General features: G+C 43.7%; 1 protein-coding gene across 1 annotated transcript in view; it reads left to right on the top strand.

Moving 5' to 3' along the window:
* Positions 1-3012: 3012 nt before the first annotated feature.
* The window catches only part of LOC103674694 (transcriptional activator GLI3), a 249333-nt gene continuing 230377 nt past the window's right edge, over positions 3013-21968 (top strand). Inside the window, exon 1 of the mRNA XM_040644426.1 lies at positions 3013-3172. Coding sequence (XP_040500360.1) covers positions 3049-3172 — 124 coding nt within the window. The 5' untranslated portion in view covers positions 3013-3048. The remainder of the gene's footprint in view (positions 3173-21968) is intronic.

Below are 21968 nucleotides of genomic sequence, written 5' to 3'. Positions count from 1 at the left end.
CCATTAATTAGTGCGATTTCAGTCAGTGCCCGGGGCTTTACCTCTTCTCACGTGAGCCTCTCTCTCTGGTGATGAGTATTTGGAGGGTTTATTGCTTTGTTAAAACAAAGTCCTTTGCTTGGGGGGAAAACCAACAACTCCACAGAACCCAAGTTTGTCAAGGAACTTTGGTGACTTGTCACCTCACTACTGTTAATTAGCTCGCTCTACTAATGGAGAGACTTCCTTCTTAGCCAGGAAGGAATGCCATCTCTTCATGGTTTTTTTGTCATTGTTGTTGTTTTTTGTTGTTGTTGTTGTTTTCCTGGTCCATTGGCTTGTGTCCATGTGCAGTTTTATCTTAGCAAACTCCATCCAAATGCGACCAATAAAACCGTATGTGGGTTTTGAGGGAAGCAATTATAGTAAATGCCTGTTTATCCAAAATGGTTGTGAATGGAGTGTTTTGATTAAATATTCCTGTTAAAAACTATTCGTTTTTGTATAATTGGTCAGTTTTCAAAGAAACACTGGGTATAAAAGAAAAGATATGTAGTGGAATCAGTGATGATTAAGATTGAAGACACTGCAGAATTGTCCGGGTCACCAGGTGGTCTCAGGATCGTTTATTTACTCGGTAAACATTCTTACGGGTATGAGGTGCTAGGAAGATAGCCATGGCGCTTGTCTTCATGGAGCTTAGGATCTGGAGGGGAAGCTGGCTAGGAGGCCATTCAGTAAAGATTCTGGAAGATGACTTCATTATTGTGATGGGCGCTGGGAAAGGCTCATGGCAGGCTGTTGAAATTCAGTAGTCTGGGGTGCCATTCATTCCTTACTGCGGCCAGTTGGCAAAAACTTCAACGGGTACCTGTTGCACTGGGTACGCAGCAGTAGACAGAAATGTGTGGAACAGTTGGCTGCAAGCTTTGGTGAGCCTGATGCTTACAGTGCTGGCTAACATAAAGGTTCCAGGTGCTACCTCCGAGACATCAGGGGTTGGACCTGGGAATCCGAGTATCTTGCAAGCACAGTAGCATGGCTGATCCAGGTGGCTCTTGTCCGACCTTGGGAATCCGTGCTCTGGATTGGGTGAATCTATTCTGATGGCATACTTTAAAGATGACATTTACATCCGTTTCGGGGACCATTCCAAAAAAATTGGAATCGTTCTGAGATTGTTAGAGCAAAAAGAGACTGAAGTCTCTCCTTTGGGGTTCTCTATCTGGATTCATGGAAGAACTTGGAGGGCCTGTGATCCCTTGGAAATCATATGTACTCTTTGGTGTGTGTCTAAGGGTATTTTTCTGGGGAGAGGATCCGTGACGTTTAACATACTCTTAAAGAGGACTGTACCCACCTTCCCCCAAGGTTAAGTCCCAAGTCCCAGGGTGTGATTCTGTCATGTGACAGATGAGAAAACTGAAACACGGGGTGACTCCAGGGGGCGCCCTGCAGGTAGCAACCTCTCCAGGGGCTGCGGCCTCTGGACCAGCGCCTGGAGGCAGCCCAGTGAAAGAAGGTTCAGCAGCTCCTTTGCTGTCGTACTGTGTTAGTGCTCTTTGACGGATGTTTCTGAATTGGGAGTGGATCTCACAATTGATATGCAAATTTAACTCAGTGCTGCTTTTTTTCTTTCTTATTCTAGAAAAGCTGTTCTTAAATAACTTGTATGTTTTACAATGAATGGCAGTGGATAATCAAGGCAAAGAAATGGAAGTTAGAAGAGGTGGCTCTACGTTGCCTTGTAGCCTCTGTCTGGATCTTAAGCTTTTCTAGTTACTTGAATTCCAGATCAAGGGCAGAAGTCCTCAGACAATAAAGAAAGACTTTGCAATTCCCTTGCAGATTTCAGTTAAGGGTGACTAAAAAGATTTCATCTGGCATATTAACCCTTTAAGTCAGTGAAGCAGTTGCTTATTTTATTTCCCTAATCGTTGTTTGGATTGAACACAGTGGCGTCTGCTAAATGTGGAAAAGCGGCAGGTGACTTGACGGAAGAAATGCCCACCATGAGTGTTGCAATCTAGACAGCTTGGGGAAAACATGCTGGAGAGGACACTTTTCCTCTTGCATTCTTTGTAGGTGCAGTTCAAGACTGCAAAAAAAGAAAAAAAAAAAAAAACCAGAACCAAAGAGAGTGAAAATTGATGAATGATGAGTTAGGACAATTATCACATGAATGAAGCCAGTCAAAGAGGACCCACTGCACTTGCCCCTAGCTGGGTTTTAGTATTTCTTAAGTGGTCCCAGCCTTTGCTGTCGGCAATCTTTCGACTTTCCCTCTGGGATCCAGGGCATATTGTTCTGTTGCTTTTGTTGGTTTTAAAAATATCGTATATAACATAATAAAAATAAATAAATATATAAAGGGAAGATGCTCTATTAAAAAAAATGTCGCACAAATGAATTGAAACGTTCTCATGTTTTAAGAAAGCCTATTAGAGTATGGTTTACCTCCGTGAATTAGGATGAAGGGGCATGTTGCAATTTGGGTAGCTCAGAGAGGGAAGCAAACATCACCAGCTTCTTGGCCCACGACACGCTCTGCTTCCCAACTCGGAGCTGGGCTTGGGTTTGAGAAATGGCCATGCTCTTTGAAACATCTAATTAATACTTAAAAACCTTCCCCTTTTTTGGGAAGTTGTCGCAGTGCCCCTCCTTATAAATCTGGCCACCTGAAGAGACATCTGTAGGCTTAGAAAAGTCATGCGGCACTTGGGTTTCACACCATAAACACAGCCGAAAATTGAGATTTTTAGACCACTTAATAATAAATGCCCAGTAGGAATTTGGGGAAAGTCTCCTTTATGGAGAGTTCCCTCCCTTCTCCTTTTGCATGTGTAGACAGAATTTGACTGGCTTGTTACTACAACTTGGAGATATTTTTGCAAGAAAATTTGCGGGCAAGGGTGTTCCAGATTTTGAGCTCACTAAAGCTCTAGGCCGCTCCTCAGGCCACAGGTGAAGTGGGATCCCCCCCCCCCAACTCTTCCTGGAAGTTGATGGCGCTGTGGTTTTGTTTTAGGCGTTCCTGGTAGCAGAGAGCTGAAGTAATGAGAAGGCATTATGGAGGCCCAGTCCCACAGCTCCACGACCACTGAGAAGAAGAAAGTGGAGAATTCCATAGTGAAATGTTCCGCGCGAACGGATGTCAGCGAGAAAGCCATCGCCTCCAGCACCACGTCCAATGGTGAGCAGCCTCGGGGATCACCAGCAGCCGAGCCAAGGGTCATTTCTGTGCTCTCTGCATTCCCTGTTCGTTGAACATTTGCACCTGGACCAGGGTTTTTTCCTGTAGAGGCTAAAGAAAGCTAAAGGGGGGTGTGGGATGGGCAGGCTTTAGTAATCTCTATTTTGGCACCAAAACTACATGTTTTCTTCCAAATTTTCTAATTTGAGATGTAAATGTGATAGGTTATTTATTATAGGAAGTTCCTGTTGTGGCATTTTGGAAATCATCTTGCTTAGTCTGGCAGGAGTTCAAAATACTTTGCATTTCACATGGAAAGTTACACTAGTTGGAATAATTAGTTATTAGTTATTGCAGAAGACACAAAAGTTGCCTTGTCAAGATTTGGTGAGAGGATCCCTGCCTCCCCCATCAACTCAATGTAGTTCATTTGAAAGGCTTTGCAAAGTTGTTAATGGTTGGACTTCAAGGTAACCCTGGTATCTAAGATGCAGGTTTCGTTGTTGGCTTATAAAAATGGACTTAATTGTGTTCACAGATAACACCTAGCTGCTGTTTCTGGGTGCTAGATTTTTATTTATTTTAAGCACGATGTCGAGAGGCAATTCAATTCAAGCGTGGAGCATTGCAAACAAATTCCAGAGCCCCCCCTCTGGAAAAAACCAGACTGAACAGGTGAATGGTGACAACTTCCTTTTCCAACTTTTCTACTCTCTTAGGCCAGTTGGTGCCTCTGCTTTTTGTGGATGTCATAGCCTCTCCAGCCTCCCTCCGCCCCCCCCCCCCATTGCCCTCCACTTTTCCATATGCCCTTTGAGAAGAATGAGCTGGTCTTTTCTCCTGCCTTTCGGGCACTGCACATCCGGGCACCCTGATTTGCATGAACCAACCTGCTACCTCCCTCCCTATGGGCTTTTGTTTTATTTATTCCAAGAAAGACTTTACCAGGTCGATTTATAATTTTTATTTATTTTTTTATTTTATTATTATTATTTTTTACATACAATTGGAGAGCCAGAATCTACTTTGGAAGGTAACTGCACCTTCCTTTCCTGACGGTGGCGTTGTCCGAGCTGACACGGAGGAGCCCGGCCCCTGCTCCCTGTGCCCATCCCTGTCCACGGCTCCCCTTCCTGGCTGTCATCAGTGTGCGTTGCTGGCTCGGCTGGGCCACAGGAGGGGCTGACGTTAAATCTGCTGCTAATGAGTCCAGTTTTGAATTGATCCTTAGGGACACATATTTATGTCTGAGTTAAAATAATGAATTTACATACATGTGGAAATTTGTCCCTATTTCTCCCTTTATTTGTGGTATTTAAAGTCCGGACTGGATCTTATTTTAATGGAGCTGGATAGTTGCGTTATTCTTCCAGTGTGCTTCTGGAAGACCTGTTTTCTCCTTTAAAAACATCACGTGACCCTTGTTTCTTTTTTTTTTTCTGGCATTTGTAAAAATTAGACAAATTTCTAATTTCGGAAATAGAATCAGTACATGCAGGGCAGGTGGTTTGAGAATGTTTAATCGTGATGCTGTAGGAATAAGCACTTCTGGGTATTATGCTTCCTGAAACATCACCTTTTGGTTATCTTTGCGCCTCGTGTGTGCGTGAGCGTGTGTGAGGGTGTGCAGGTGAGTGTGTGCAGACACGCGTGGGCATGCGTGAGCCTGAGTGTATAGGAGTGTGCACATGGGTGTGTGAGAACAGGTGGGAACGCATGTCAGCTGGCGGGCACCGTGTGGACCCTCGGAAGGCGCTGTCCTTTCCGAATTTCCGCAGTGTCGCCCCTGTGCTCCGTCTGTCCGTGTGAAGGTGCCGCCGCGCCGGCCTCTCCCACACGTGCTTGGGACGGTTTTGGTGCCGCCGAGTTTGTCTTGAGCCACGCTGACCACGAGTACCTCTCATGAACCTGTTCAGGGTGACTCAGAGCAGAACCAACCTAACCAGCCCTGTGGGAGCCAAGCAGTCACTCGAGAACATTAGCCAGAGAAGCAACAGTCACGATTCACGAGGTTGGTCCTGCCGTCTGAAGTGGTCACCGATCCCGAACCAAACTCCACTGGTTTTTGGCCCTCATGGGCCTGTGTCCCGGAAGCCCACGTGGCCTCCTCGGTGGTGGGAAAGCTGTCCTGTCTGGGGCAAATGCTCAGGAGGTCTGCAGGGCACGTGCCTGAAGGAGAGCTGTCCTGTTCATCCCGCCGGCTCTGACTATGTTCCCGGGGTTCCTGTGTCCCGTAGGGCTTTATTAACTTCTCACTGGGGGACCATAGAAAGACCCAACCAAGTGAAAGAAAAATGGAAGTGGTGGTTTTATGCATAGATTGCCATTCTGGAAGATTCCAGGAACACCGGAAAACAAATGTAAAGACAAGAACAAAAACCTTTTTCTTCGTGATGGCTCTGCGTAAGCAATGCTGAGAATTGTACCGGGGTCCTCCGCGGGTTTTTCCAACTAGTTCAGAGCCTCTTTGTAGCCCCAGGATCCTGCTCTAGGGGCTGGCAAGACCCAGCCCCTTTTTTGTTCTGCAGACTGCTACCTGGTCTCCCGCTTCCCTCCACGCTGGGCTCTGGTCCTCCAGCTCGTCTGGGGGCTTTGGTCTGGGTTCACTTCGGGTTTCTGGCTGGCAGGTGGCTGTCACTGCCTTGGTCATCTGTTCTTTTGTCCCTTCTGTCTCCTTTCCTCTCTTTTCTCTTTACAAACATTTCAGAGGTGCCTTGATACCTGCACTAAAGCTGTTCACACAAAGCACAGTGAGATCATTTCTATCCCATCATAGCTGGTACTGATTGCTGGGTGTCCGGGGCGGGGGGGGGGGGGGGGGGGCTCTTGGGCTTTCTTTACAAAGCTCTGAAATTCAGGGATTTGTCAATGAACAGTTAAGGAGGAGTTTCACATCAGGAACCAAACGGATGTAACACATGCATTGTCCCCCCTCCTGTCCGCAGTTTCATGATTAAAATAAAATAAAACAAGCAAACAAAAAAGTTTTGTTGTTGGTGCTGTTAGGTTGACTTCATTAACTTTTCCAGCCACGATGTGCTATAGTTTATTCCCGGTTGTGAACCTTCAAGCCAAACCACGCACATTCCACGGCATGTCCTTACAGATCTGTTTTCTTCGTTTTCTCAGCTGAGTATCTAGTCCTAGAATAACATTCATACGGGGTTTTGTTTAAACACACACATTCACCCAACCCAAATGTATGGTTCGAACACTGAGCGGCCTTCTACATAAGCCTTCGACTCGTAACTGAAATTTAAAATGACACACACAAGTGAAACACTGTTCTGAGTCTTGTCTGGGGGAAAAAGACAAGCCACGTGTGAGTTTTGTAACGTTTAAGAACCAGTATCAACCTAGAAAGCGTTTAGTATTCTCACCCAGGAACCACAATGCCCGTGTTTCATGTGCTTGGTTTAAGCTTTAGTGTTCTTCCGTAACTGTAAATGACAGAAGAAAAGACTTAGTTCTCTGAATTTTGTTAAGTGCAATTGTGAGTGAAGGATTCTTTTTGGCACCTAATATATTTCACATATACAGAGAGAGCTCACATATTAGGTGCCATTGTTTACTTAAAAACCGCCAAATGTGTTAATACGTTATAGCCGCACGAGTAAAATTCCTTAATAATCTGTTTGTTGCTGCTATGGATTCATTGCTTTCAAAGCTGCATGAAATGTTTTGTAAATAGTAAATGGCTTTTTATCCAGATATCCCCAGGTTTTAAACCCTATCCTTATCCTGTAACATTTTCTTCCATGACTTGCAAATACTGACTTTTCAATTTGAAGGGCTTTATGTCATTTTTGGCCTATGATTTTCTTTGAAAAGAGTAATGTGATCTTTCTTATTAACCTACTACTCTGCTTTAAAAACAAGAAAGGCCCTAATAATGAACTTATGTAGGCCATGGTCTTGGAGATCTTTTCTTGGCTCTGATGGTTATTGGGAACATACCTTAAGTGAGAGAAAGCAGAAATTATTATCCTAATGGTGATGCAATGTGAAACCAGAGTTGATAGATTCATAATGGAGAGGAAGTTCCCTGTTCACTTTGTTTTTTTCAAGAGGAAAAACTTGGTTCTCCTCTGCTTAAAAAAAGACTCTTAAAGGTTTGTAAGGGGAGAGTGTTGTGGTCTGCAAATACGTAAGGGGATACTTTTTTTTTTTTTTTTTAACTTTAACCTTTGGTTACTTCCTGGCCCTGGAATTTTCTTTCAGACTGTCCAATAACACCTATCAGGCTATCATGGTATCAGTTGGTCTCCTGGCTGGGAGTAAGGTGGCTCAGAGTTTTGTTGGGAATTTGGAATTCATTGGCTGTTCTCCATCATGAGCTCCTGTCTTCTTGACTTTTTTTTTTTTTTTTTTTATGGTAAGAGAGGATGTACTTAATTCTGCTCAGAAACGGGAAAGCAGTTTGTACCCTATAGACAGTAGGTTGTGAGTTTTCGTTTCTTGAGCCTTTATATGTTCAACCTTTTTTTTCTCTTGGTCACGTTTTGTTTCCTGGCACATGACAGATGGAGGGGAAGGGCTGTCAGATAAAATGGTTTTCAAGTTATACATGTTGCTTAGGAAAACCCACAGGTTTGGGGATCCGAAGGCTTGGATTGAGTTCTGGCTCCAGGTCTAGACTCGCTGTGTGAGTGCGGGCAAATTAACTCCTCTAAGTCTCAGTTTCCTCATCTTTTTAGCAAGAAAGTAATGAGACCCACTTCACAGGATCTTTAGGGGATTAAGTGAGGCAGTGTCTGTAGCCTTCTGAAAGCACCGCACGTCAGAAGAGCTTAGCACGTCAGCCGTTGCGCTCGGACAGAGAATGTGGGTGAGTTAAATGTTACGAATGCAACACAAAAGGATTGGGTTTTCTTGAAAGTACACATAGGTTTTGAAATTAAGGGAAAAATGTTTGGGAAAAGTAATTTTGAATCTGCTGGACTCTGAAAAACAGTTCAAGATGTTTCACAAATCCTGAATGGGACCAAGTTTGCACATCTTAAGAAAGGATGGATGGCAAAATTTCTGTATCATTCTTCTGAATGCTTTCTTAAGCCAGAAAATCAGGAAGAGAATTTTGAGAAAATTTATTTTGAATTTTTTTACCTTGAAAACTAACATTGGCTTATGGTTTGTAACGTAACAAGCAGCATGCCCATGTCCCTTTTCTTGATTCTTTTTTCTGGGGTAAAGTGTTTCCCATTTAAGAGATGGTTTGTGTTGTATTAGAGTTGGCTTTTATTCTTCTTAAAGGAGTGTTCACCTTTTTAAACCTACTAACTAATGATGGATAATCTGATTCTCATAAGACCCCTGGCTCTCTTGTGCTCCACACTCCCGTGTCCCTGAACCCGGCAACCTCTGATTCTTATTTTGCCCGAGTAGATCACCTTTCTTGCAGTCACCCAGGCTTGAAACCGCACCGTCACCTTTGACCCCTCCGTCTCTCATGCTTCCCACATCCTACCAGTTTTGAAGTCCTGGTAGATTTTCCTCTGTAATTATTCACCCCTGTGTCCCTTCAGGCCACCCTACTGGGCTGTGCTATTTAAAACCTACTACCTCATGCGTAGACGGTTAAAGTCACCTTCTGTCCAATCACCTTGCTTTGGGTCTCTGCTCTTCTCATGTATGGGACTTGTTCCTGCCAAATAATCTTTTTATGGTTCTGCTCATGCCATGCCCCTCCTCTAGAACCCTCAGTGGTTCCCAGCTACATACAGAATACTGTTCAAAACCCTGTGGTTAACATTTAGGTATCTTCCAAAAGCTGACCACAGTCTGACTTTCCAGTCTGATCTGCTGCTATCATACTTTCCCATCTGTAACCCATATTTTAGCTAAATTGAAGGGCTCTTTGCTTTCGTTTATGTTGTTCTTCCATAGAATGAGTGTAAATTCTTCTCCAATGTGACTATGTCCTCCGTCGCTTTCTCTCCGTATGGTCTTTTTTTTTTTTTTTTAAGATTTTATTTATTTATTCAACAGAGATAGAGACAGCCAGCGAGAGAGGGAACACAAGCAGGGGGAGTGGGAGAGGAAGAAGCAGGCTCATACCGGAGGAGCCTGATGTGGGGCTCGATCCCATAACGCTGGGATCACGCCCTGAGCCGAAGGCAGATGCTTAACCGCTATGCCACCCAGGCGCCCCTCTCCGTATAGTCTTGTGTCCTCCTGGGAATTACCTAATAGCGCTTGGTTTTTTGGGCATTTTATTTATGGCTATTATTTTCATGAATAGATTATACTTTAGAGAAGTTTTAGGTTTACAGAAAAATGGAGCACAAAGTACAGAGAGTTCCTGTCCACCCTCTAACCCCCTAGATCCCCCTGTTACTAACATCTTCCATTAGTGTGGTATATTTGTTGAAATTGATGGACCAGTATTGGGACAGTATTATTAACTAAAGTCCATAGTTTTGGCTAGGGTTCGCTTCTTGTGTTGTAGATCCTGCGGGCTTGGACGAACGTATGATGACATGTAGCCACCGTGACGGAAACTGTTCCTGCAGGATAGCCTCACTGCCCTAAAAATCCTCTGCGCTTCTCCTGTTCGTCCCTCTCCCCGCTCCATAACCCTTGATGTTTACCTTTTAGTTAAAACTGTTTTTTGTAAGTTAAATTTTAGCTAGTTAACATACAGTGTAATATTGGTTTCAGGAGTAGAATTCAGTAATAATCATTTATACATAACACCCAGTGCTTATCACAACAAGTGCCCTCCTTAATCCTCATCTACCCATCTAGCCCATCCCCCAGCCACCTCCCTCCATCAACCCTCAGTTTGCTCTCTAAGAGTCTCTTATGGCTTGTTCCCCCCCCTTTGTCTCTCTCTCTGTCTTCTTTATTACCCCCTTCGCATAGGTTCTTCTGTTTTCTTTCTTAAATTCCACATATGAGTGCAATCATACCGTATTGGTCTTTCTCTGACTTATTTCGCTTAGCATAACACTCTCTAGCTCTATTCACATTGTTGCAAATGGCAAAATTTCATTCTTTTTGATGGCTGAGTAATATTCCATTATATATATATATCTATCTATACCACATCTCGTTTATCCATTCATTAGTCGATAGACCTTTGGGCTTTCTCCAGTTTCGCTAGTGTGGATAATGCTGCTATAAACATTGGGGTGCATGTACCCCTTCAAATCTTTGTATCCTTTGGGTAAATACCTAGTAGTGCAATTGCTGGGTTGTAGGGTCGTTCTATTTTTAACTTCTTGAGAAACCACCACACTGTTTTCCAGAGTGGCTGCCCCAGTTTGCATTCCCACCGACAGTGCACGAGGGTTCCCCTTTCTCCGCATCGTCGTCGACACCTGTTGTTTCTTGTGTTCTTGATTTTAGCCATTCTGACTGGTGTGAGGTGGGATCTCATTGTGGCTTTGATTTGTATTTCCTGTTAAAATTTTTTGAAAGTAGCCCCTGATTTGTACCTGCACACCCCACCCCACTTCAGTGTCTTGTGCTGGGAGGTCCCGAGCACTCAGTGGGCCTGCCAGGACTTAAGGCCATTCCACAGCGACAGGGGACACATGGAGCACAGCGGCAGTGTTAATGCCGGGGTTTGAATCCCAACTCTGTAGCTTCGTGGCTGTGTGATCTTGGGCTAATTACTTAACATCTCTGAGGCTGGCACAGTGAGTACCCAACATGTGAGCTGTTAGTAATAGGCTCTTCTGAGCATAAGTCGACAGGATTTCATTCACGGACATCTTTCATCTCGTTCTTTCAGCACAACATCATTTGGAAATAATCTCAGAGTGGGGAAACTTTAATTTGATCAAGAGAATTAGAGGGTACTGGTTTGCAGAAAACTCTTAAAATGGGGTCCTCAGGACATAGTTTAACAGGCAAGTAAGCAGATGACAGGAGCTGCGATCAGCAGACTGCCTCGAATCACTGGTGCTGAAATTGGCACACGTTTGGCTTTAACTAATCAAATGCTTTCAGGGTCTACTTCTCATTCATAAATATTCATTCAAATTATGGGATGCAGTCAGTAATTCTGTGCTAATAGGCTTCCCCGAGGGCAAGGCTCCTTTTCTCGTGTATATAACTGTTGGATTTCTCCTGTAAAAGGACCATTCTTGGGCACTCAGATAAATGAGGAATGACTATCCAACCCATCTTGCCAGAGCCTTCCAAACTTGGGAATAAAAAGCCACAGCACGATGTGTCGTCCTTGTGGAAAGTTTCTGGGCTGCTTTGATTACCTGTGATCAAGTGATGTGGTTTAATTCACATTTCCAGAAATAAACGGGTCAGAATCAGGAACAGTGACCGTGACAGTGACAGCAACGGCTCAGGGCCAAAATGGCACCTGTGGATGGGCACTCTCCCTCTGGGGAGGTGGCTCGCTGGCCTTCTGCCTCCTACCTCTTTAGCCCAGGTGGGGCAAGGGCCTGCGTGTCCAGGCAGCTGGCAAGGTGGAACGCTGGAGGATTGCCACACTGACCACTGGGTCCACCAGGATCCTGGGCAGAGTAGGGGGGGATGGTAAAAGCCAAAATCTCCTTGTTACCCTGTTTACATGGGAATCTTTCCAAGTATATCTGCCGTAATTCACATTTATTTAAAAAAACTTACATGGTGCATAATTCACTCTGTCGATAAAATCACTTCACCACCACCACAGTCAGGACACAGAACAGGTCCAGCACCCCCCCAAAATTTGACAAACACTGGTTTTTTTAAACTTGGCTTAGCAGTACATACCATAAGAGTCACCAGTAATGACAGGAAGCATTAGAACTACAGTTGCGGCTTGATGTGACGGGTATTTCGTGTTTTTAAAAAGTCCATGATTTTTTTTAGGCCCTCTTCGCATCGTTTTTTCCCCTTTCTTTTTAAATCTTTCATGTTGAATGAGTAGTGGAAGTAAAACGTTCTTGAAAATTGCCCAGAAGTATATGTATGACCTAGTGTCTCTGCTGGTCTGTCTTTTCTGAGTGTCCAGTCAATGTATTGTTTCCTTGTAGGCCAATTTAAAATGTCATTTTACTTAAAACTACAAGGCACTCCTATTAATGAGGGCTTTTTCTGCTGTTGTCCTGCCTCTGTGAATGAATTGCCCAAGCACGTTAGAATCAGAACACGCAATGCAGCTCCAACCTAGAGAAAAAATACCAAAGCCTTTGTTTCATCTGTTTTCTTTCTTTCTCTTTTTTCTTTTCTTTTTTTTTTTTTTGTAATTTCCTTCTCTTTCCCCTCTACTTTCATAGATGGGGCTTCATCTCAGGTAGGGGAAATTTTTATTATAAAAGTTCTTCCTACTCTGACTTAGGCTGCTGGGTTTTTTTCCTTTTTCACTTTTTTTTTTTTTACCCCTTTCTTTGACTCTTTCCTCTTCTCGGGCTCTCTCTCTTTCTTTTTTTTCCCCTTTAGTTGTAGAAAGTTGAGTTCCATCCCAATTATTAAATCTTAGGAGACCATTCCCACATGGTTCCGTAAATGGTAGCTTCATTCCGCGTCCTTTCATCTCTTCCCCTGCTCTCTGGCTTGACAGTTGAAAAGGTCTGGCTGTGCCACACAATGGTTTGATTGGTTTCTCTGGGGGAGACTTTTCCCTGGCTCATCATTCGCCAGGCAGGTGGACCAGAAAGTCTCTTGATTCTTTTGTTGCCTCTCAAAGTCCGAGGTCTTTGACTGAATAAATCCGCCGTCATGGTATAATTTGCTAAAAGGAGCCTGGAAGATGTGAGAGAAAAGCCTCCCGACTTGGGTGCTGCATTAATGAAGTAAGGGGGCCTTGGAGTTTGCAATTGAAAAATCACCAGGAATGCAGTGGGTGGAGACGGGCTCCTTTTATTTCCCATAATAAACTTTTAGTTCTATCATTTAAAGCAGGCCTGACCCTCTGCTTGCCTGCTGGCCCACTGCGCCTGCATTGGCACCCCTGTGGAAGGGGACAGCCCTGTCCCACTGAAAGGCGTTTGGGCACTGTGTCTAGTTAGTCATTAGATTATTACCAGTGGATGGAAAGAATTCCATATGACAGGACTAAGGTTGAGTTAACACAGGACGAAAAGTAATTTACAGATAGGCTGTCCCTAGCCATCTTTGTAGCCCCTGATAAGGTTTCATTTCAGAATGGATAGGCGACATTTCCACTCACGGGCCCATTCCGCGACACCTGTGATAACAGCTTCTGGATCCTAATTGAAATTGGTTTCAAAATGGATTTTCACTTTTCTCTGTCTGTGGAAAATATTGAATGGACTCAGAGCTGCCACCGAGAACCCCGGACCTTGGAAAATGGAGCGGGAAGCCAAGATCATCTTTCATAACAGTGTCGATGATATGACAGTTTTGTTATCTGTCTTATTAATGAAATCATTGATCACCTGATGAGGGAGATAATACACTACATTCCACCATGTTCACAAAGCTCAATTAGATTCGTATTACAAATAAGGAGGGGGGAGAAAACAAACAAATGGAACTAAAGTAGTAAAGGTCGCTTAAAACTTTTCATTTCCAAAGGGACCATTTCAGATCAGGACATTCTGAGTGATTGCCATCCAAGTCATTTTGAAATTAGTGGAGCCAACGTGACGTTCCACGACCCTCTTTTTGGCCAGTGTGGAGTAACTCATGTTTTTAGGAAAGATTCATTCAGTGAAATTCACAAGTCAGGCGGGGGAGTGGGGGTTGGGGGGGGAGTTCTGAATGAAGTGCTTTGAAACGGGCAGAATGGGAAAAACGAAATCCGCAGAACCTCTTCCCTCCCATGGTGAAGGGATTTGGGGCTTGTCCTGGGTAGGTCCGGTGGATAAGGCAAACCAAACTGAAAGAAAAGTAGCTTATTGTCTGTTCCTCTCTTAAAGCGCTTTGGGAATCCCAGTAAGATGGGAATTCGGTTTGGATTTAACGAGGTGGCTCTATTGTTTGGTGTCGGGCTGCCCTGGAATGTGCTCTCTGTTCCTCCCCAAGGAGGGGGCGAGATGCTGATGACTGCTCATGTTTCACGGTGAACTGTACTTCTAGGTGTTTCTCCTTTCTCAGTGCCAGCAAGGATCAATCCGGTCCCTTCTGAGCTTGAAAGAGGAGCTGTGATCAAAGGCTCTAATGATGTCACTGATCTCTGGTGATTGATTAGGAACAGAAGTTCTGGGGAATTCTGCCTTATAATTCCTTACATTTCCTTATCATTTCAAATTCATTAGTATCTCCCATTAGGGGAGCTAGTTGCTAATATGCAAAATTACAAAAACGAATGGTAGAGAAAACAGCATACTTTTCTTCTGGATCCGTCTCTGTCTATTTTTAAGTTTATTGGCACCGTGGCCACGTTTTATAAGCAATCTTCCCCTTTAAGTGTACTGCGGAAGAATAGAATTCCTTCTATAAATCAGAGTATGTATTTTGGAATTCTGCATATAGGTGGGGACAGTATTTGGGAGTGAAAGCATTTACATTGTTTCCAAAGCAGTCTAATTATATAGAAGGTAGTTACACATTAGTAGGCAATCATTAAATCTATTTGGATGTTTTATTACGTTGGAAATTTAGGATTTTAGGATTTCGAAAATCCTTTTTCTTATTTTTATGGAACTGGTTAACATTTTCCTCTTGCCAGTCAAAAATAAAAATCAGTGCATTCCATGCCAGGAGGTGAGAAACTGGGACAACTGGGGAAGATTCAACTTGGAAGGAAATAATAAAAAAAAACAAGAGTGAGAGAGAGATTTCTTTCTGGAACCGCTCGCGACTGTACTGTAACTGTTGGCTAAGGTCCACCTAGAGTAGGGATTGATTGCGAAAGCACTGGAAAGAATTCTGTTTTGGAAGGTACTGCCGCCCAAGAAAGAAAAGTTGAATGGAAAATGGAGAATGTACGATTTTATTAAAGTTACCGTTACCTTGTGTGGTTTGCTGTGGGTTGTCAAGGACTTCATGCTTGCTTACAGCTAATTCCTTTCACAGAAAACTTCATTTTGAGAACCACTCGGAGTAGGACTGATAAATGTGTTCATGGTCTGGGGTGAGTGTCTAAGGACGAGAGTTCACGCAAATGAGCCTTTGGGAGAAGGTGGTGAGGTAATTATGAATCCTAAGCTTTAAGGGATGTCAGAGACTCCCCTTTCACAGAATATGTGTGTTCTAATGGCAGTGATAAGAAAAATAATCCCAGACCCTTGCCTATAACCAGAAGAGAACTTCTAGAAGGAACAGAACAATGGCATGGTTAAAGTAATGGAACTTCCAACAACGTAAACATTTTCTGGTAAAATATGAACCAGTTGAAGATATCTTCCAAGCATTTAAAAGCTAGAGAACATACAGTGGCCCATTTCACATTAAGTTTAAATCAAATCTGTCTTGAGAAACTAATGTTTCTAGGCTTGTTTTCAAATCCTGGCAAGTTGCAGAGCAGTAGAGAAGTTCCTTTCCTATAAATGTTGACAGCGGTTCCGGTGGAGGCTAACAATGTTTTATAAATAGAGTTTACTTAGCAAAAACCATATGTATGCCTAGTGAAATAACCTCACATTTATTTATGTTTTGATTTATAGAAAACATGTGCCCCTTGACAAAGCCTTTGGGCTCTTTTCCGCAATTAAAAGGAATCACGTTTGAAAAAAAATAGCTACCATCTTAATGGGAAACTTTTTCACATAAATTCAAAGCACCTTCTTTGATCAGTTTCACACAAATTGAGACTATTTCCATCCAGCAGTTTAACCCAAAAAACTGGGTGAATTGAAGGGAAAAAAAGATGCTTATAAACACACACACACACACACACACACACACACACGCACAGCCCAGCGTACATACTGGTTGAATATTGGGGAATCCAAGGGTGTAAAAGGCTGGGTAACAGGACAGTGGCCTCGTGCCCTTACAGCATGAAAATTTCTATTGTTGCTTCTTCCTGCTGGTGACTAGTGTTGGTGTAGCCTGAGGTCGTAGCCCTCCGGTTTGCTTTGTTGTTTCTTAGACTGCAGAGGGGTAACGTGGTCCTATATGTACCTGTCACGAGGTCTTCATCTGGCTACCAGAAAAGTAGCTACACCTTGATTCTCTTTCCAACAACAATAGATGAGAAGGATAGAGAGGAAGAAGCCAGTGCTTTGTAAATTCCTTATCTAGCTCCTTTTTCTTTTTGAAAGTTGTATGAGCTGGGGCCAGGCTACAAAATACTGCTGAATTACCATGCTACACTAGATCACTGATTTTTGTACTGGTGATGCCAGGCGGTGGGGGGATTGGAGGCAGAGAGAAAGTCAGTGTTTAAATATAGAAATTTGATCATACGTGGGTATACTAATGAAACCAGTATAAATCTTACATATGATTGCTGGTTTAATTTTGTACCTTGTTTTAATTTGGGAAGCTTTTTCATTTTGAAGTACAAAGGAGAGATTATATGTATTTAGAAAAAGAGAGTTAAATTTTTATGGCAAATCTTTCTCATGAAGGTAATGTCAGTTTTCCCAGTCTTCGGAAAACCTGGTTCCTGCCTCCATGCAGCCGGGAACAAGTTCTGTTGAGCAGAGTGGGAATTGTTTCAAGAGCAGCATGGCCCCAAACAGAAACGAACCATCTTTTTCCGCGTGGGGGCTTAAAGGGCAATCCAGGAACCCTTGAGGTTCATGGATAAGCTTCAGAAAATGGACCAGCGCCTCGAAATTATTTTATGCAGTGTTTAAGGGCATGTGCCTATGCCCTCTTTGTTCAGGTTCTTAAAAACATTCATGACATAGTATTTGCCAGAAGCGCTTGTCTACAGGAAGATTCTGCAGCTCTAACTTTCTTTAGGAAAATATTGATTAGAATGGCTCTTTGAAGGAATGGTTATCTATGAGATGAGAACCCTACAGTGATTAGGGACCAGGACACTGTATCTTTCTCATATAAAATGTGCAGTGATAACCATAGTTGTGACCCAGCTTAATTGATAGGGGCCTCACATTAAGAATTCAAAAGGTGGGGCGCCTGGGTGGCGCAGTGGTTAAGCGTCTGCCTTCGGCTCAGGGCGTGATCCCAGCGTTTTGGGATAGAGACCCACTTCGGGCTTCTCCGCTGGGAGCCTGCTTCTTCCTCTCCCACTCCCCCTGCTTGTGTTCCCTCTCTCGCTGGCTGTCTCTCTATGTCAAATTAATAAATAAAATCTTAAAAAAAAATTAAAAAAAGAATTCAAAAGGTTCTGCGTGCACATAACTTTATCTCTTTAAATGAGGAACTTGGGTATGCGATGTAGAGAGCTTTTCTCCCTCAAAAACTTGGTCTCTATGATATCACCTTAGGTTCCCCAGGAATTTAGAAGAATGTACAATGACAGGACAGATGTCAGGTAAATAAGAAGAGCTTGAAAGGAGTGAGTTAAAAACATAATTTAAGTTTAGAAAGGGAAATCCAGGGGCTCCTGGGTGGCTCAGTCGGTTGAGCTCCCGACTCTTGATTTCGGCTGAGATCATGATCTCAGGGTTGTGGGATCGAGCCCTGCACTGGGCTCCATGCTCAGTGCAGAGTCCCCTTGTCCCTCTCCCTCTGCTCCCTGCCCCCGCTTGCATATGCTCTCTTTCTCTCTCTAAAATAAATAAAATCGAAAAAAATAAAAGAAAGGGAAATCTACAATTCTTTCAGATTTATGTATGCATGTGCCTGTCGTGGTTTAAAAGCTACCGATGAGTTTGTTTAGGCCACAGTGTGCTGTCCCATTGGTAAGTCGAGACCATCCCGGGTATTTTGAAGGGCAGCCTATAGATAACAGTTTCAGGTGCAAATCCAAGGTTTTTGCCCAATTTTGACAGAATTGATGATAATTACAGGTAATTGCCACAAAAGCAGTAGATGCTCTGAAATCTGAGATGGGTGCGTCCCTGATTTAGACCTGGTTTCATTAATTACTGACCTGACTTCCAGCGCTCATCTTCCCAGGAGGATGTGGTCACAGTCTGTGTTTGGGACTGCGGGGGGAGCATTTCACCTTCCGTGGGACTAACTCTGCACAGACTGTGACCCTCTTTTCAACCTCCCGAGCGTCCTCAGGGCGCTCTGCCTAGTTTTCTGTCTGGCATCTGGTCTGATGTCGTTATATTTCAGCATGACTTCCCTGAGATTGTTTGCAAATTTCTTTGATACTAATTGACTTGCTTGAAACTCTTCGGAGTGGTAAAAAGAAACAAAAAGCAAGAGCACAATAAACTTTGATTACCAGGCTTCTGAACACTGACCCTCTCAAATAACCCGTATTTGTCATTATTTTTTGAGAGCGGTATGTATAGGCCGATGCTGGGGCGCGCTGTGACTGTCACCCTTCAGGTACAGTGGAGCGAAGGTTGCGCAGCCCAAGGCCAGACGACGTGTGCAGACGTGAGATGATGCCACACCATGTAAGGGAGACGATGTGGTTCGTTATACAGAGATTAGTCCAATAATGCCTTTTGGAAAGCGTTTCCCTGCAGATGGAAACCAAAGGGTGTGAGCAGTGAAGGCCACCTCCGCTTGAGCAATGTCTCGGAGGCCTGCCCCCTGCGGCCTGAGATCTTAGGACTACCTAGCTGGTTTTCTGCTCTCCTCTCACCCTTTTGGTTCGTTCATTTTTATTAAAAGAACACCTGCTCATTGGGGAATTCAGAAAGGCACAAAGAAACGGGAATTGTTAATGCTTGGGCTTATTTTCAGTCTTTGTCTCTCCGTTCACGGTGCCTGTCGTGTGCCGCATGTTCAGGTACCCCTACGTCGAGGACACTTCCCGTGTCGTGTAATACTCTCCTGCCGCCTGATGTTGCTCCTGATGCGATGTATTCCACCAGTCTCCTCTCACTGGCTGTTGACATCGTTCTTTTCTTTTTCTAATTGTAGACGAGGATATGGTGAAAACCCTAAAAAAATTCTGTGTGGTTTGACCGCATCTCACCAAATGCGTTTCAAGAATTGCAGCAACTTGCTTTCCATCCAGCTGTTTTTGTGAGGGCTCATTCTCAGAAACACTTGGCGGCAGAATAGGATAGGTGAACACGTCCCCTTGTGTTTAGAAGTTTCTAGTGGAAGTATAATTCGCAGGTAGAAAAGTGCTCATGGCGTGTGGGAGCAGCTTGACGAATTTTCCCAAAGTGGACGCGTCGTCCAGACAGCACGCAGATCCAGGGAAAAAAACTAGCAGCCCCTGGAAAGGAGCCTGTCAGGTGGCTCTCCTGTTGCAAGTTGCTCTGTTTATCCATTCTGCCGCCGACGGGCATTTGGACAGTTTCCAGGGTTTGGCTGTTCGGAACATTGGCCGTTGGGTACTTGATTTCTTTTGGGTACACCCCAGGGAGTCAATGACTGCTCCAGAGAGGGTACATCTGGTTAGCAGTAGGACGCTCTGCCTCCCGGTTTTCCCACGTGGTTGTACGGATTTGCCCTTGTGCTTGCCAACACCAGCACACGTCCCCTGTTTCTCATTTTAGCCCTTCTGTTGGCCATGTAGTGGCGTTCAGGTGTGGCTTTACCTTGTCCCTGATGTCTAAGGGAGTTAAGCATCTTTTTAGACATTTATTGTTCGTTTGGATATCCTCTTTGGTGGCGAAGTGTCAAAATCTTTTTTTCCCCTTAATTTTAGTTCTTTGGGGGTAAATAATTGTTTGCTAGTTGTCCTATCACGGATTTGAAATGATACCTGTATCTGATGCCATCTCACTATATTTTATAGCCTTTTTTCTGTTTTATTCTATTGACCTGCCTCTTCTTTAGCCAAGTGCTACCTTCTTTCAGATGTTATATCCTGCGATACATTTTATCTGAGAGTGCCCGTTACCTTTTATTACTGTTCCTCTCAAATGCTTCTTGGCTCTTCTTTAGTTTTTGCTTCTAGGCGAACTTTGGGGACACCTCTTTGGAATCGTGTTCTTAATGAGCTCATACGTATATAGTAAAAGTATAAAATCACGGATCGATGAAATCAGTTCGGCAAGAGTGGTTACTTCTGGGGAGGGTGGAGAGGGAACAGGGTGGGGAGGGTTCAGATGTATCTGTATCACCTTATTTCTTTAAAAAGGAAAGGTTTGGAGCACATATGGCTAAAATATGAATGTGTAGATCTGGGTGGTGGGTATCTGGATGTTGCTTATGTTTTTCTCGAAATACGTCATGACTAAAAGATACCTTTTCCATATTCCGTTTGGAACCATGTATCGCTGGTTTGTCCAGGCTTTATTGGAATTTCGATGTCGCAGAAAACAAGTCTTGACTGTTCCTCTGCTGTGTCCACACAAGGTGACTCCATCAAAGCACACACAAACACACACTCGCTTGACGTCCGCATTCTGCATTCCTCTTCAGAAGTATTCTGTAACAATCTGTCACGTATAGGAAAATACTTAGGAAATGACCGTTGGCAAGACCTAACAGGTGTTTGCTTTCCTTTCACTTTATATACTGTAACTTGTTCTGGAAGCAATTTAATTTTACCTTTGTCTCCTCCGTCTTGAGTTGAGAGTTGCAGGTGCATGGATAAGTGCTTGAGTTAATGCAAATACCTCTGTATTCTCTCAGGAAAAATGCTGCTCCGGCTTCCCTGCATCGGTCTGCGTTTTTATCCAGTTCCAGCAGCCGCCCTCTGTATTCCCTGATAGTGATATCTGTTCCGTGGTGGCTTTTTCTGCTGAAATCCATCAATGCCAGGGTCAAGGATTAGGAGCGGGTGGAGGCTCTTTGTTATGCGTTTGTTTATTTGTTGGCTGCTGTTGTTGGGAGAACTTGGACAGCAATGGAAAAGGCCAAAGGAATCTCGGGGTTCTGACTTTTGACCTGAAGTTAGCCTAACCTTGGGGTAACCTTAGCTCCCTAATGAGTGGGCGTGCTGGATTGAAGATGATGCTGGTCGTGGCCAAATTGCAGAGCAAGGTAGGTGAAGCATATGGTCTCGGGGCTGTGTGGGATGGGTTGCTGTGATGCATGTGTACGAAGCAGAACTCATAAAAAGAAGACAGTCACAGACATCTTGAAAGATGCCAAGTAGCAGAATACACATCCCTTTGAAGATAGGAAGTGTTGCCGCCAAAGGTGTAATTCCAGTAGTTTCTTAAGCCTCAACTTCATACACTTGAAAGCATGCCCACAGCCTGCTGCCTAAAGCTTTTGGAAATAATTGAGAGACACGACTCTTGCTTATTCTCCAAATTTCAGATCATTCAGTGTTTTGTTGGCCTTTGTCTGGGAAGACACACGTCCACCAGAACTATGCCAATAAGCACAGAAAACCTGCCAGCCCACAGAGAAATTCGAACTTCCTTTTTTTCCCGCAGGAGTGTCTCGGGGAAATCGTGGGTACAATAGAACTTTTCATGTCTAGACCCTGCCCAGGGGATTTCTGTCTAATAAGAACCTTTTCTTTTTTCTTAAGCATGCTCAAATGGAACAAAGCTCCGGAAGAGGTTGGGGATAGAACGCAGGGAAAGAAAATATAGGAAACCCTGGACCATCCTATTTTCCCAACTCCTTCTCACCCAAGTCCATGTAGTTATAAATGTAGGGTTCTTCTTTTACTGTCATGCTGCCCACAGTGATCAGATACTCCTGAGGCCTTATTCAGTGCCAAACCACCATATCTGGTTCTGAAGGTTAATGAAGTATGGGGCCGGGTCTCACGACACTTACAAGTGGATGAGTAAATGACCACAGTACAATATACTTCCTAGATGTATTTAACTGATGCCTACAGAGTATCGAGGCAAGTCTCATAGAAGAGGCGATTCTTGAGTTAGATCTTGTCTATGGTTAAGGCGGGGCTGATAGGAGTCATGGGGACGTGGCCGGAGAATAATATTAAAAAAAAAAAAAAAAAAAAAAAAAAAAAAAA

Source organism: Ursus maritimus, unplaced genomic scaffold (assembly GCF_017311325.1).
Source record: "Ursus maritimus isolate PB19 unplaced genomic scaffold, ASM1731132v1 scaffold_3, whole genome shotgun sequence".
In the NCBI taxonomy this organism is placed as follows: Eukaryota; Metazoa; Chordata; class Mammalia; order Carnivora; family Ursidae; genus Ursus; species Ursus maritimus.
This window is presented reverse-complemented; position numbering and strand designations above follow the sequence as displayed.